Source organism: Mesoplodon mirus (genome assembly GCF_964341445.2).
Source record: "Mesoplodon mirus genome assembly, chromosome: 15".
NCBI classification, from domain to species: domain Eukaryota; kingdom Metazoa; phylum Chordata; class Mammalia; order Artiodactyla; family Ziphiidae; genus Mesoplodon; species Mesoplodon mirus.
The window spans coordinates 3,688,433-3,704,877 of NC_138991.1; the positions used below are offsets into that span (position 1 = coordinate 3,688,433).

At 52.0% G+C, this 16,445-nt stretch overlaps 1 protein-coding gene across 1 annotated transcript in view; it reads right to left on the reverse strand.

Annotated features, from left to right (window-relative positions):
- PHACTR3 (phosphatase and actin regulator 3) overlaps window positions 1-16,445 on the reverse strand; it is a gene marked incomplete at its 5' end in the record, with an annotated part of 221,935 nt that overhangs the window by 61,357 nt on the left and 144,133 nt on the right. The window contains 3 exons of the mRNA XM_082643370.1: window positions 7,445-7,692; window positions 8,507-8,681; window positions 11,143-11,355. Coding sequence (XP_082499496.1) covers window positions 7,445-7,692; window positions 8,507-8,681; window positions 11,143-11,355 — 636 coding nt within the window. The remainder of the gene's footprint in view (window positions 1-7,444; window positions 7,693-8,506; window positions 8,682-11,142; window positions 11,356-16,445) is intronic.

A 16,445-nucleotide genomic window follows, 5' to 3' on the forward strand; every position in this document is an offset into this window, starting at 1 on the left:
TGAAACTCATAATGTTATAAACCAGCGTTACCTCAATTAAAAAAACCACATCAGTAAACTTAGCAAAGAGGAACTTCTTCAACTTGATAAAGAATATCTACAAAAACCGAGAGCTAACAACATCTCTAATGGTGAGAAACTCAAAGCTTTCCTGCTAAGATCAGGAACAAAGCAAGATGTCTTTTCCATCATTCCTTTTCAATATCACACTGGAATAGGAGGTAATGCAAAAAGAGAAGAAAAGGAAATAAAAGGCACACAGAGTGAGAAGACATAAGACTGTCTTTGCTTTCTGATGACACAATTATCTATGTAGAAAATCCAAAAGAATCGATGAAAAACTCCTGGAACTAATCAGTGATCGTAGCAAGGTTGCAGGATACAAGGTTAATATACAAAAGTCAATTGCTTTCCATTATACCAACAATGAACAAGTGGAATTTGAAATTAAAAACATAATGCCATTATATTAACATCCCCCAAAATGAAACAGTTATGTATAAATCCAACAACATATATACAAGATCTATACGAGGAAAACTACAAAACTCTAATGAACAAAATCAAAGAAGAACCAAATAAATGGAGAGATATTCCATGTTCGTGGACAGTAAGACTGAATATTGTCAAGACGTCAGTTTTTCCTAATGTGATCTATAGGTTCAATGCAATCCCAATCCAAATCCCAACAAGGTATTTTGTGGATACTGGCAGACATTCTGAAGTTTATATGGACAGGCAAAGGACTAAGAATAGCCAACACAATATTGGAGAACAAAGTTGGAAGACTGACACTACTCGACTTAGTTTATAGTGTGGTATGGGTGAAAGAATAGACAAATACGTCAATAGAACAAAATAGTGAGTTCAGAAAGAGACCCACATAAATACAGTTAACTGATCTTTGACAAAGGAGCAAAAGCAATACCAGGAAGCAATGATAACCTTTGTACAAATGGTGCTGGAACAATTGGACGTCAACATGCAAAAGAATAAAAATAAAAAATGAATCTAGACACAGAACGCTCACCTTTCACAAAAATTGAGTCAAAATGGACCACAGACTGAAATGCAAAACACAACACTATAAAAGTTCTAGATCACCTAGGAGGAAACCTAAGTGACCTTATGTATGGTAATGACTTTTAGATACAAGACCAAAGGCACACGCCAAGGAAGGAACAATTGATAAGCTGGAGTTTACTAAGTTAAAACTTCTGTTCTGTTAAAGACAATGTTGAGAGTATGAGAAGAAGAGCCATGGACTGGGAATAAATATTTGCAAAAGACACATCCGATAAAGGAATGTCATCCAAAATATATTAAAAACTCTTAAAACTCAACAATAAAAAAACACATCACCCAATTAAAAAACGGGCCAAAATCTTAACAGACACCTCACCAAAGCAGATATACAGATGTTAAATCAACACATGAAAAGATGCACCATATCATGTGTCATTAGGAAAATGCAGATTAAAACGATAATGAGGTACCACTACAAACCTATAAGAGTGGCCAAAATTCAGAACACTGACAAACACCAAATGCTGGCAAAGATGTGGAGCAACCGGAACTTTCATCCATTGCTGGTGGGAATATAAAATGGCGCAGTCATCTTGGAAGACTGTTCGGTGGTTTCTGACAACACTCAACATACTCTTAACATGTGATCCAGCCATTTCACTCTTTGGTATTTACCCAAAGGAGTTGAAAACTTATACCCACACAAAAACCTGCACATGGATTTTTATAACAGCTTTAGTCATAGTTGCCAAAACTTAGAAACAAACAAGAATTCCTTCAGTAGGTGAAGGGATAAATAAACTGGGATGCAGCCAGACAGTTGAATATTATTCTGCATTAAAAAGAAACGAGGGGGTGGGGGAGGAGAGAAACAGGTGAGGGAGATTAAGAAGCACAAACTTCCAGTTAAAAAATAAATGAGCCACGGGTAGGAAATGTACAGTGTGGGGAATATAGCCAATAATTATGTGATATCTTCGTATGGTGACAGATGGTAACTAGATTTATCATGGAGATCATTTTGAAATGTATAGAAATATTGAATCACTATGTTGTATACCAGGAACTAATGTAGTGTTGTAGGTCAACTATACTTCAAAAACAAACTCATAGAAAAAGAGATCTATGGTTACCAGAGGTGGGAGATGGAAGCAGGGGGAATTGGATGAAGGTGGTCAAAAGGTGTAAACTGCCAGTTATAAGATAAGTAAGTACTAGGGATGTAATGTACAACATGATAAATATGATAAATATAATCAACACTGATGTATGTTATATATGAAAGTTTCAAAAGAGTAAATCCTAAGAGTTCTCATCACAAGGAAAAAATATTTTTTCTATTTCTTTAATTTTGTATCTATGTGAGATGATGGATGTTTATTAAACTTATTGTGGTATTTCAGTATGTATGTAAGTGAAAAACATTAGGCTGTATACACCTTAAATTTACACAGTGTTACGTGTCATTTATATCTCCACAAAACTGGAAGAAAAAAGAAAAAGAAAAAAAGAAAAAAAATTAAATATCATCTAGCCATAAAATGGCAAGGCAGAAACATAAATGTATATTATTAAGTGAAAGAAGCCAATCTGAAAAGACTACCTACTATATTATTCCAAATGCAACCTTCTGGAAAAGACAAAACTATGGAGACAGTAAAAAGATCAGTGGTTGCCAGGGGTTGGGGGGAGGGACAGATGACCAGGCAGAGCACAGAGGATTTTCAGGGCAGTGGAACTTCTCCATATGATACTGTAAGGACAGACACGTCATTATACATTTGTCCAAACCCACAGAACGTACAACACCAAGAATAAACTCTAACAAATTATGGACTTCGGGTGACCGTGTGCCAGTGCAGGTTCATCAGTTATAACACATGCACCACCTGGAGGGGATGCTGATCATGGAGGGCGCTGTGCAGGTATGGGGCAGGGGAATACGGGAAAAGTCTGTATTTCTTAATTTGCTGTGAACCTAAATTGCTCTAAAAAACAAAATCTTTTTTTAAAAAAACCACCTTTGATGGACTTGAGAATGTCCCCAATTACCAGGCGCTGACTGCACATGCCCACAAAGGTACCGTGTGTGTGGACACATATGCACGCAAGACTATGTGGGAGCACAAACACAGTACACGAGGCACAAACACAACAGCCTGTAATGCATCTTTGTGTTGATCGAGACATCGCATGTGCCCTGCACGGAAATCCAACGGCCAGACCCAGACTGAAGCAAATACATTTTTCACTCCAACTGGATCCAGCAGGACGGTCTTCTAGCTGATTCAGGGGCAGGGCTGCCTCGGATGGGGCCTCCACCACCTCCAGAAACTAAACCCTAATGTAGCTACTACTAGAGAATTCAGGCTGCCAAGACGTTCGATAACAAACACTTCCTGGGGTGTTCACGTTGGATGAGACGCCACCTGCAAGGGCTCCATCGACGGTGAGTTATGAGGATAAATAAATAAATAAACACCAGCGCAGTTTCTATGGTTAATAATTGATGAGGCCGCTGCCTGGCGCTTTTCTGCTTCTGCACCACAGAGATCTACAAATAACACACCAGCGTGACGCTGGGAGCGGGGTTTGAACTCGAGAGAAGGAAATAAAAGGAACTTGAGAGAAGGAAATAAAAGCTGATCACTGTCCTACCAGGCCAAGCAGAATACGTTTATGGGCGTTTCCCACTATGAACCATTTTCCCCCAAAAGTAAGATTTATAGACTTTTCCCAGAACCAATATTGAATTTGTTTTCCTCCAAGCATGTTGTCCCAGAGATTCGTAACTTTGAGGGAGTTGCAAACACACGTGAGAATATGATAAAGGCCAAGAATCCACTTTCTGCCCTGGATCTCAGGGGTTCAGGGACCCCAGATTGTGTACCGTGGCCTCAACTGCAGATGTCAGGGGTCAGCGTGTGGGCGTCGGGAATCCCCAGTTCTGCCTCACTGCGTGCAATGGGCCCAGCCCTCCACAGGGCGCTCTTAGGGTTGGATGTGAGCTCTTGACCTTGAGCCCTAGACAACGGTGCCCACAGAAGGCCCACAAGAGGGGTGGCTTCACCTGGGTTTGCAAACGCAGTCAGTGCAGTCCTTCCTGAGCACAGCCTGGTGGGATCCTGGGCATATTAACAACAGCAGAGTTTCTGGAAGGAGTTCCACCCTAACCCTCTTCCCGTCACCACAGTCAAACGCCAAGTTCAGTTAAGGACGCCGGTTTGAGAAGACAAGTAACAAGAGACTCAGGTTTGCCCCACGTCCTGGGAGAACCCTCGGAGGTGGCGAGACGGCTCATCTGCCACGTGAGGCTACAGACACCATCTCCTTTCATCCCGACACCCCATCATTCACTGACATTTATTGTGTGCGTAGGGACTGGCAGAGGAGTCACTTGTTTATGCCTGCCGGCTTCCTGGAGGAAGCGGTGTTTTAAACCCCGTGGAGCCGCACACACTTCCTGCATGGTGAGCATGGGAGCCCTGCGGTCAGGGCATGTAAGAAGCAGGGAGGGTGCGTGGCTGGGTCCCAGGGAGCATGGAGAGGAGACAAGACAGGGGGACAGGGACAGGTCACGCAGGTCCTGGTGAGGTCAGGGCATTAACCCCCTCGGAAGCCACTGGAGGGATGTGAGCGAGGGGTGACATTCCCTGACGTCTGTCTGTGTGGAGGGGCTAGAACAGAGGTGACGGCGCAGGCAGGGAGCCTCGGGGCAGGCTGAGCGCAGCAGAGGAGGACTGGCCCCATGTCTTCAAGGAGGAGGCATTTGCATGTCAGGTGCAAAGTCCAGAGAGTGGCAAGGTGGCCCCCCGGCCACGGAAGGTCAGAGGCCCTGCTCACAAGGACAGGGAACAGTCTGGGTTTGGAGACAAAGATCAAGAGCTCAGATCCAAAGATGTCAGGTCAGCCACACCTCCGAGACCCCAGGGGGACCTGCTGAGTTAACAGGGCAACCCCTTGGAGCTTGGGCCACGTGTGCTGGAGGACCTGTCGGATTGGCAGATGGTATTTAAAGCCACTCATCCAGCAGCTACTCACTGACTCCTACTTAGAACCAGGCACATGGAGACAAGGGGGCACCACCCCACGTGGGACAGTACTCAAACACATACATTAGGTAATCAGTAATAGTCGAATAATGATAGACTTGTGGGGAGACAGACAACAATCAGATAAGGACAAAAGTCAGGGTAAAATTGCAACTGTGTCGAGCTCTGAAGGAAGGTTCCCAGTGTTGTCATCAGAGCAGCGGAGGAGAAGGTCTGAGCTGACCAATGAGGGGTCGGGGGGCGAGGCAGGCGGGGACCCGCTCAGACCACGGGGACAGCGCCCCGGCTCCTTCCCACAGCATGTCTCGTCTGAGGCGTGTGGACTGGTCCCACTGCTGAGGACCCGGGCATGCGGTTGGGGGTAAAAGGTCCCAGGGCCCAATAAGAAAAGGAACCTGCTACACCATCAGGGGTGACAGTGCTGGGTAGAACAGTGACCCCCAAAGATTGGTGCACCTGGAACCTGGGAATGTGACCTTATTTGAAAAAAAAGATGTAATTTGCTTTTGCAGATGTAATTAAGGTAAGGATCTCAAAATGAGGAGATCATGCCAGATTATCCAGATGGGCCCTAAAACCAATGACGAGTGTCCTTATAAGAAAAGGAGAGGGGGCTTCCCTGGTGGCGCAGTGGTTGGGAGTCTGCCTGCCGATGCAGGGGACGCGGGTTCGTGCCCCGGTCCGGGAGGATCCCGCATGCCGCGGAGCGGCTGGGCCCGTGGGCCATGGCCGCTGGGCCTGTGCGTCCGGAGCCTGTGCTCCGCAACGGGAGAGACCACAACAGTGAGAGGCCTGCGTACCGCAAAAAAAAAAAAAAGAAAGAAAAGAAAAGGAGAGGATACGGAAGAGCTGATGTGAAGACGGAGGCAGAGGTCAGAGCGATGCGGCCACAAGGCAAGGACCACTGGAGCCCCCAGCAGCTGAAAGAGGCAGGAAGGACCCTCGCCTAGAGCCAGAGGGAGTGCGGTCCAGCAAGCAGAAGCCAGGGATGCTCCAGACACCCTACAAGGCCCAGGGCAGCACCACCACAGAGAACTGTCCAGCCCCCAGTGTCACTGGTGCCAAGGTTGAGGGACCTGTTCCAGCCTATGAGCCCTGTCTGCGCCAGCCGTTCTCAGATGTGTCCCGCGTCACCCCATCTGGCAGGATGCTGACGGGTGTTTAAGGGAAAGGGTCCCAGGGCCAGATAAGTTGGGGAAACATCACAAGCTTCATCCTCTTCTTAGATGTCCAGGGCCCTACGGCTGTGAGTGTCTGCCACAAAGACCTCAGTTCGACTATCTATCAGCCTCTTCCAACCTCACGGGTGCCGTGTCTCCCTGCATGCACCACAGCACATGCCCCCAGAAGTGCTTCACTAGATCAGCATGGAAAAGGCCCAGAGATATGCAAGGTCACAGGAGGGGGTGACAGTCAAGGCCAGTATCTAGCCCTGGGCTCCTGGTCTGTCCACCTGGTCACGATTCCCCCTGTCTGTACCCACTCAGTACCAGCCAGCTGAGGTCCAATGCCAGCCCCTCCCCGACTCTCCACCACCACCAGACCGGGTCCCCGGTGGCTCCACCCAGAGCCCTGCCTGTGGCAGTGACGGTCACCATGAGATGCTTTCAGGAAGAACAACAACCCCTCACTTAGGAACAACAATCCTCCCCAAAGGCCTTATAGCCACGTCCAGCCTTGACCCTCCTACAAGAGACACAGCTCAGCACAGTCTGCACCAGGACTGAGCACCCTTTTACCTTCATCAGGAGGGGTCACAATGCTCTGTCTTTCTGAGCCCCCAGATCTTCAAGAGTAAGACAGACCAAATACTCTGACCTTTAGAACATGTTGTGAGGACAGACACAGACCTCCTAGGGCCTCGTGAACATGTGGTCCTGAACAAACAGATGCTGCCGGGCTTATAGTATTTCTGAGACGACCGCTCGCATCAGCCCCTCTCTCCTTCCCTCCCTCCCACTTCCATCTCATCTCGCTTTCCTATTAACATTTTCTGCTACATTTTCCAAACGCTGGCCATCCGAGTGCCCCCGACACCACCTCCTGCCGTGCCATCCCAAGCACGGATACTGTCACTTGCTGAGCCACCTTTGTTTTTCCAATACATGTGAAAATGAATATGCAATTAGCAAAATAAAACAGGTTCACTCAGGTCCACCCTAACTGTGCCCTGAGCCTGCCCGCAGGCAGCCGGCTCATGAAACAAGGAGAGGGGGATATCTCTCTCCATCACTCCCCTGCCCCCTCTGTGCTGGCGGCAGATGTGCCCCCTCTGTGCTGGCGGCAGATGTGCCCCCTCGAAGGCGGCCTTGGGTGCGTGCCTCCGGTGGGAGGTTCCCACCCCGCAAGATGCACCCTCCACTCACCAGAGATGATGGAGTCATTCAGGGCCTCTTCATCTTGATACAAAAGCAGGTCATCCTTGAGTTCGGAATTCATGATCAGGTTCTCTTTGTTCTCCTCGGACTCCTTAGTCACGGTCCACTTGCCGTCCGAGGCTCCATCAAAGCTCCAAGCCTCGCCCCGCTCCTTGCCCCGCTCCACACTGCACGTCCTCGACAGCCGGACGTCCACGCGCTTCTTCGGGGACCCCTTACTGTCCCTGCCTTGGAAACTGAACCAGAAAAGCAGTTCGTGTTATACGTTGTCCAGCTTCACCTGGAAACCCTACAAAGTCAACTTGAAGACTTATAATGGGCGTTGCAAAGACGACTCCCAAGTATGTGCAGCCGATACACAGGACAAGAAGTGCCAGAGGCACCCACGGCTCTGAGTCCAAGGCAAATGGCTGCTTAGAACGTGCTATTCTGAATGTCACAGACATGCATGTAATAAACCCTGCCAAGGCTTAGAGCAGCAAACACTCAGGTCAAGAATTTCCTCAGAACTGAGCAGGGCATTTTATTTGTCCAATATTTCTGCCAAGCCACACGCGTGTTCCATTGTCTGTTTTGCCCTTCGATGACTCACTTATCCTCAGTCTGAGGCATATGAAACCAAGAACAAGAGTCAGCTTCCGCGCAGGCTTACTTGAGCTCTTGCCTGACGAAAACGGGAAGCCGTCAGAGTCCCCGGACAATGTAACGGCTACTTCTCCCTCTCGATTCTCCCCCGGGATGCTCCCACCCAACCCTGGATCCCTGGATCCTCCGGGAGAAATGCAGGGACTTTGTGGCTGGTCCGCACGGTGCACATCACCCACTTGACCCCTCCCAGAAAGTGGCAACTGAGACCAGCTACAGACCAGCTGCACAGTCCAGTGCAAAATGAAAACACGAGCTCCTTGCTCAGAAGCTAGGAATTCCAAGACGGTGAGAGCAGAGCATTGAGTCCAACCCGGAGCCCACCCCCCATAACTGCCCCCCATAAGGCTGGCCGCAGATGGGGATGTGGGCACACGGGTCCTGCTGCCAGGGGAGGGGCCTCACCTGTCCTGGCGGTGCTTGGTGGCCAGCGCCCTGTGCAGCTCCTCGATGACTCGGCTGGGGGGCAGCGGCCGGTGGACAGTGGTGAGATGTGGGGACCCCGTGGGCGTGGAAAGCTGACCTCGGAGAGGAGGGTCAGTACTCTTCCCGCCAGAGCCTTGGAAGAGCGTGGCCTGGCCTGGGGCGTGAGAAGAACCAACAAGAAGATAAGGGAAGTGGGGCTTTGCTAAAACACAGGAGCCTGTGAGCAGAAAGGACACAGGGCTCCCGGCCAGGCGAACCCACTAGGACCAGATGCTGCACCACGTCCCTTCGCCCCCAAAGCCAGAGATGAGGTTTGTCCCTGACCAGCTCCTGTCCATCCTCCAGCCCTGAGCTGAGCCCATGGCAGTGCCCACAGGGCCCCTGCCAGGTCTCAGGCACCAAAAGCCTCCTTCCCGTTTCTCTACTACAAGTTCCTGAAGCCACACTTCCTTTTGCGGGACGTGGAAGAACTCCCCAAGCCCTACAGCCACCGCTCAGCCTGGAGCACCGCACGGCCCCCTCTGCTTCCCCGCGTCACCCGTCCACGTCCGCTGCCAGCCCTGCACCTAACCAGAGGGGGCCTTCCGATCACGGCTCTCCCATTCTCCTTGGGACGAGATGTGGCCTGATGATGGCAAATCCCAGGGCCCTGAAGGCTGCCCGTTAAACGTATTTTCTATATTTTTTCCTGTTTTTTCTTTTTTGGAATTGAAGTATAGCTGGTTTACAATGTTGTGTTAGCCTCAGCTGCGCAGCAGTGATTCAGATGGATAGAGACATATAATGTTTAATACTTAAACATATTTTGATATGTTTAAAATGTTGGCAACACATTTTTAAAGTATTAACCACGCAGACCCAGCAACGCAAGTCTGTGCGTGGGATTTGGGTGCAGGTGCTCCCTGACACCTGGGGGAGGGTGGGCTGAGGAAGCTCGTGGGCTGCGGGCCGCTGTGGCTATCTCAGCCGAGCGAGCACCCGGGGTGGGTGGGGAGCGCTCGGTGTGTCGCCTGGGTCCCCTTGTGCCCCACTTAAGCCCAGGTGAAGGGCCTTTCTCCTCCTCTGCTGCCACCTAGTGGCCACGTGCTGAAGCAAATATTTCCCTCTAAAGGCAATGAAGACCAAGTCGCCAAAATGCAGTCTCAGCTGTAAGAGATCCAGGCCAAAGCTCGTAACCCTCCCCTCCTGTCCCCGCCCGCTCCAAACCCAGTCCCCAGACTCCTCGGTGACCTGTCAGAAAAGGTCTCCGAAGTTCAGGAGCTCCTCGCCCCTGAGGGGCTGGGGGGAGTCAGAGAAGCTGACCCAGGACTTAGGACACGGGGAGAGAGGAGGACTCACGGGACATGAAACAGGCTGAGGTCTGATCCTGTCTAAGCACAACGGGGACAGAGGGTCCCTGAGCTAATTATACAGGAGCCAGAAGAAAGTGGGGCGGATGGTGCCTTATCCAGTGGACTTCCCACCGTCTCACGTTTCAGTGGATGGAAAGGGGATTAGCACACAGACTGTAACAAGATGCAGATTATTTGCCTCAAAACTTTAGTCTGTGTGGCCATGTCACCCAAGGACTGAACACTCTGATTCCCAGAGATGGAGAAAGAGGCAGAAAGCAGCCAAAGGGGTCAGATCTGACTGTTCCTTTGATCACAGCTACCCACACTGGCTGAGCACCTGCTGTATGCAGGCACTGGGATCTAGAGATGATGATGGCAGAGTTCCCTCGACTGTAACGTGGGGACACGTTCCCTCCCCAGAGGGGCTGGCCTCCTTGCGGTGCCTGGGGGTGGGCAGCTCCTGAAAAGTGGTGAGCAGTTGTATTACAGGTGGTGGCCAAGGATGCAGCACGCACAGCTTTACTCTTAAAAACAATCGCCTCTTTGTGAAAGGCCTGCTTTCCCCGAGACCTGCAGTGTCTCCTGTTTCCAGCAGGGACGGGACAAGAAATACCCAAACCTGAAAAGACAACGCCCCTACTTCCTGGGACCCTTCAGCCAGTGTGGCCAAAGCTACAGGAAGCGATGCCTTTGCGGGCCTCTGCTCAGCCGTGCTCCCCTCTCTGACCACCACCCCACAGTCCAGTGTGGATTCCTGGCTCTGCCTTGCTGGACGGAGCTCTCAGGGATGAGCAGAGATCATGAGACAGACAGAGAGACAGAGGAAGGGGAGATGGGGAGCGGGAGGGAGAGAAAAGAGGGGATGAGAGGGAGGGAGAGGGGAGGTAAGGAGACAGACAGACAGACAGACACGCTGACTTAGAAGCAGAAAGAGAAGGACAGTCAGACACCTGAATATCCAGAAAGACAAAGCCCCCATCCTGGGGGCTGTGGCTACGCTTCCTGCATCCACCTTCTGGAAGAAGCCTTTGAGCACTGCCCCATGTGTCTGGGGGAGCCGGGGCTGTCTGCCCCTGACAGCCCGGGCTCCTCCTGGCTAAGGACCGCCCTCCTGTCTCCAGCTCTGCTTGCCTGGACCCGCCCAGAGCCCCAGAGCATCGCAGAAGCCAAGGGTGAGAACCAGCCCACAGTGGGAGCCCCATCAGGACGGGTCGGAGGCATGGATGGATGAATGGAAGGAGAAAGGAAGCAAGGTGGAGGGGTGGGTGCACGTAGGCCTACCTGTGACACTCCTCGTGGTTTTGGAGCCTGCCTTGGGCGGTGGGGTGGGCATCAGCGGGGGGCTGGGGAGCTGGCCCACGGATCTCTCCAGGGGTCTGGGAGGACTGTCCAGGGAGTCGGACCCAGCTAAGGCTTGAGAGGGCTCGTCCGTGGTAAGTGGGAGGCTGCCAGCAGCACCTGCTTCTTCATCTCTGGATGTGGAGGACATCTTGGCTGGTTCAAAAGCAAAACAGAGAATTCACAAACCACAGTTCCTCTGGCTGGGGTGGGTGTGAAGATAGCAAGGGAGCTCTGGCTGGGTGGGCTTGTTATCACAGAGCAGGGTACAGAGGGGTCACCTCTCATACACATTTAAGGAGGAGGAGGAGGGAGGGGGGAGGGGGGAGGGAGGGAAACAACTTCAAGGGTGTGGGCGATTCTGTCCCTGTTCCACTCAGTAGGTAGCACTAAAGCTCCCACCTCACCTGGGCTGCTGGCCACAAACACAGGCTTCGGAATCAGATGCCAGTTGGCCCCTGCACTTATTCTGCGACCTTGGATGAGTTCCTGATCTCCTGTGTCTCCATTTACCCGTGGATGACATAGGACTAACAGCAAGGGTCCCTCACAGGATTGTGAGATTTAATCAAGAAGCGACAATGAGCTGTGTGGCTGGCACACTGCAGACCCTCGGAACCCGCAGTGATTGGTTTTACGTGCCTGGTTAACAACAGTCCTGCCCCTGAGTGAGGGCTGTGAGCTGAGTGGCAGGGGCACAGCAGGGAGCTTCAGCTCTGAAGAAGGGTCAGCCTGTCCACAGCCCCCACCCCCGCTCCTTCCAGCTGCTGGCTCGGGCTTCTCCCCCTCCCGAAGCACTGCTCCCCCCTCCCCTGGCCTGTCCACCCCTGGGCTTTCTCCCAACCCGTCAACCTCTCCTTCCCCGTCTCTCTTTCTCCAGCTCGAGTGCCACCATCCATCACTCAAGAGCCATCTCACCAACACCCCCCAAGCTCTCTGCCGCCTTTCCTTTGCATTTAGCTAACTGGGAACACCGCATCTCTGGATGAAGCCTCCGTCTGCCGGCTCCTGTCCCTGTGGAGTGCTGTGGAAGACAGACGGCGACACAGAAGCCCCAGTCCTGGCCGTCTCAGGACCTCCACCCTCAGGGCCCTTGGCTCTGGCCCAGCAGGTGGTCACTCGGCTTCAGACCTCCTCTGTCTCTCTCCTACCTGCAGCTTCTCACACCCTCCTCCTGTGCAGCCTCACCTCCAGCTTTACAGGGGGAAATGAGCCCATCAGACCAGGGGCTGGGGGGAACGGGGGGAGCTCAAACCCAAACCTACCATCCCCGACACACCCTTCCTTCTTCCCTGACACAAGAAGAGAGCAGCCTCCCATCCCCACCCCGGGACCCCAGCCCCCCTGCCCGCTCAGAGCACACACCCCGGGTGCCCCGCCCCACATCGTCTAATGTCATCTTTGCAACCACCTAAGGGGGAAGATCCTAACACCCTCTGGGAACAGCCTGACCGAGCTGGCCCCAAAGTCACCGTGTGGGATTCATCCATCAGCCAGAGAACGTATCTGGAGGTGGCACTGTCCGTGGTGCTGACCGAGGCAGGCTTGATCACTGCCCTCACAAAGCTTCAGTGAACCTCTAGAAAGGACCACTGCACGTCCCAGGCATCCCATTGCTTATCACCATTTCTGTTCTTTTGGCATCCCTGTTGGCAGCTGAAGACCTCTCAGGCCAGGCCTTTTCCCTATGAAGCTCATGGAAATGCAGTCTTTGCCTTAGAAGGGCTGTGGCCCTCCCAAATCCTGATAAGCAAGATCTGAGAAAAGAAGTGTCTCCTTCCCACCCACTGCGGAAGACAGAGTCAGGTTTGTACCATGAGGTTAGTCTGAGCTGAGAACAGCCACTATAGAATGCTCCTTACCTTATGCCCTGCACGGATACCCCTGTGAAAACACTATGGTTTTATTTTATTATTATTATTGACAATAATAATAATAAAACTGTCCTCAAAAGTATTATTTCTTCATAGGCATTTTTTTTAAAGACTCCTAGACTTCAAGACTATTGCTATGTCCCATGAACTGTGACCTGTAGCTTCTAAGAGTCTACAATTCTGATTGTTTTAGTTAATAAGTTAACAAGCAAAAATAACCTTAAAATAAACATTTTGTGCTTCTAGGTAAAAACAATTGTGTGCTTTCCTCGCTAAGCCATAGGTGAGTGTGGAAAGGTCCCTTTTCTCCACGTGGGCACTGGGTCTCCTGGCTTGTGTGAATCAGAGCAGGGCAGTGGACCCTGATCCTGGGGAGGCCGTGCTCCCGGGCCCTCAGTGGCCAAGCTTGCGGCCAGAAGCACCGGCTGAGGGGCCGGAGCGAGCTTGCATACTCGGTCCAGGCTTGGTTTCTGTCCTCTAGGCATCCAGCATGCTCCCAATGCCATGGTTTCGGGGGAGACAGGTGGCACAGGAATGGCTCACCTGACCTCAAGCTCACCACACCAGTCTCCCCAATCCATCCTTTGCCTCTGTTGTGACTGACTCATTTCCAGAGGAGCGACCTTGGTCTCCACCTCTCTGAGCCTCAGTTTCCTCATCTGTACAAACATCTGTATAAAACACCCTCTCCTGCCCACTACAAGGGAGGGAGACTTGCATGAGGTCGTGGAGGGGATGTCTGAAGCTCTTCAGCACTTTGGACAGTCATGGGCTATGCTGCCAGGGATCAAAGCATTATTTTGGAACATGGATGCGTTTTCCTCTCATTCTAGGTCAGGGGTTCTCAACTTTGGCAGTATTGACATTTGGGGTCAGATGATTCTTTGCCTGTAAAATGCTTAGCAGCAGCCCTGGGCTCTATCTGCCAGAGGCCAGAGTAGCAACCAAAACGACCTTCAGACACTGCCCAGTGTCCCCTGGAGAGGAGGATGCCCATGGCTGAGAGCCCCTGCTTGAGGCAGACACTACTTAGATTCCTAAGGGGATGCTCTGTGGTGTCTCTTGGTAAGGGAGGCCTGTGGTGAGACCCACAGCTGTGACATACCCTCCTGGGTCCTGCTATTATGGAAACCCCGACCGGCCAGTTGCTCCCTCTGGGCCTTGGTCTCCCTGCACGGACCTGGGAGTCTGGACAAGGTGGGCGTGTTTGAACTGGGCTCCGTGGGTCCCCTTGGGAGGGCTGCCGAGACAAGGGTTAACAAGGAGACGGCCCTGGGTCAGGGTCCCCACACCCGCGTTGGCCAGCGCAGGTCCCCTTGGCTCAGTCTCAGCACAGTCCTCCCATGTCTATCCCTGTACCCTCCTCTGCGGCTTCTGGACGCCTCGTCCCCTGGTTCCCTCCCGCCGCTCTGGCTGCAGCTGTTCAGCCCCTCTCAGGCTCCCCCTGGGCTGCCCCAGGACCCAGCCCTTGGTCCTCTTCCCCCTTAACCCACCCTCTCATCGAATTCTCTCCTCCAGTCCTCTGGCTTCAAATCCATCTCAGCTCTGTCAACCCCCTTGACCCTTTCTCAGAGCTCCAGACTCATCCATTATCGGCCACATTGACACCTCCATCTAGAGGTCAAAGAGTCAAAATGAATCACGTGCAAACCCATCTCTTGATTTCCCAGGAGAAACCTCTCCCCAGTCCCTCTTCTCTCTCACTCATCCATCCATCCATGCCACAAGTGTCCTTGAACAGTTATGGGGCCCAGGTACCCTCCTAGGAGCTGTGGACATGGCACTGACCAAGACAGGGCCCCACCTTCACCAGACTCAGCACACGCTCCCCCCACCCCCCCAAGCTGTCCAGCCAGACTGGGCACAATGCTCAATCCCTCTCCTGTCCTCTCCATCTCATACCCACCCCTCGTATCTAATTCATGAATTCATCCTGGGCACTCTACTTCCAACATATTTCTCGGAAATATCGTCCTCCCAGTGTCAGCTACCACAGCCTCTGCCTGAACCTCAGCAATGACCTTCAAGCTCCTTCCCTTCCACCCATGGCACCCCAAGCCCATTCTCTAAATGAGGGTCAGCAAGCTTTTTCTGTAAAGGGCTTTGGCTTTGCAGGTTATAAGGTCTGTGTTGGTGCAGAAAACTCTGGAAGGGCTGGGCTACCCGAACAGCAAACTCCCCTGGCTGTGCACCCAAGTGGACGCGTGGCCACCCCTCACCCTCAGTGCCACCCAGCAGACCTTTCTCAGATGACAGAAATGCCTCCTTGTCTGCTACAGTGAGTAGCTGACAAGTGGCCGGTGCAACGGGGGAGATGGATTTTTTATTTTCTTTGGTTTTAATTCATTTAAATAGCCATGCAGCTAGTGGACAGGGCAGCTCTAGATTTCTGGGAGTGAGTCAGTGGTCACAGCCCTTCAACTAGAGAGGTCGCAGAGTAAGATTCTAACAGCCCCAGGGAGGTTCCCCCCCCGCCACCAGCCCAAGAGGCAGTGGGTCCCCCACCCTCTGCTCTGCGGGCCCCGGGACCCGACACACCAGGAACGCACCCAAACACCCTCCTCCGATGTCTCTCCTCAAAACTCATCACACACTGACCCCCTCACACCCTGACCTGTCTGAGGGATCCTCGGTCTAGGAACCTGGTGTCTCAGCGTCTCCTTTGCCAACCTACATCTTCCTGCGCACCTCATGTGAGTGTGCAGCTACCACTGTATTTCGGAATCTTGTCAAAACTGAAACGTTAACATCTGTTAAAGTCTCAAGTGTTGGGGCTTCCCTGGTGGCGCAGTGGTTGAGAGTCCACCTGCCGATGCAGGGGACGCGGGTTCGTGCCCCGGTCTGGGAGGATCCCACATGCCACGGAGCGGCTGGGCCCGTGAGCCATGGCCGCTGAGCCTGCGCGTCCGGATCCTGTGCTCCACAACGGGAGAGGCCACAACAGTGAGAGGCCCGCGTACAGCAAAAAAAAAAAAAAAAAAAAAAAAAAGTCTCAAGTGTTATATCAAAAAAAAATTTTTTTTTAATGTAGAAGCCGACATCAGCTTTTGCACGTTCCCCGCATTTGGAATCCCTCCCTCGGGGTTGTCCCTGTCCGGCCCTGACCAGCAGAGGTCGCTTCTCACCCACTGAGCTCCCAGCCAAGGCCCTTTTGCCTGGGGCGTGCTGCTGGGTGGTGGGCTTGCTTTATACCCAGTTATCACCCACTGGAGACATTCTGAGACCGAGAGAGACCAGCCTGAGAGGAGGGACCCAGAGGGCTGGGGGGACAGCTGCCATGGTCAGTTTTACAGAACCCCAGTGACACCCGGCATGTTCTCCGTCTCGGCTTGGACAGCTGGCCCTGGGCAAAGAGACTGGCCAACTCCTGGA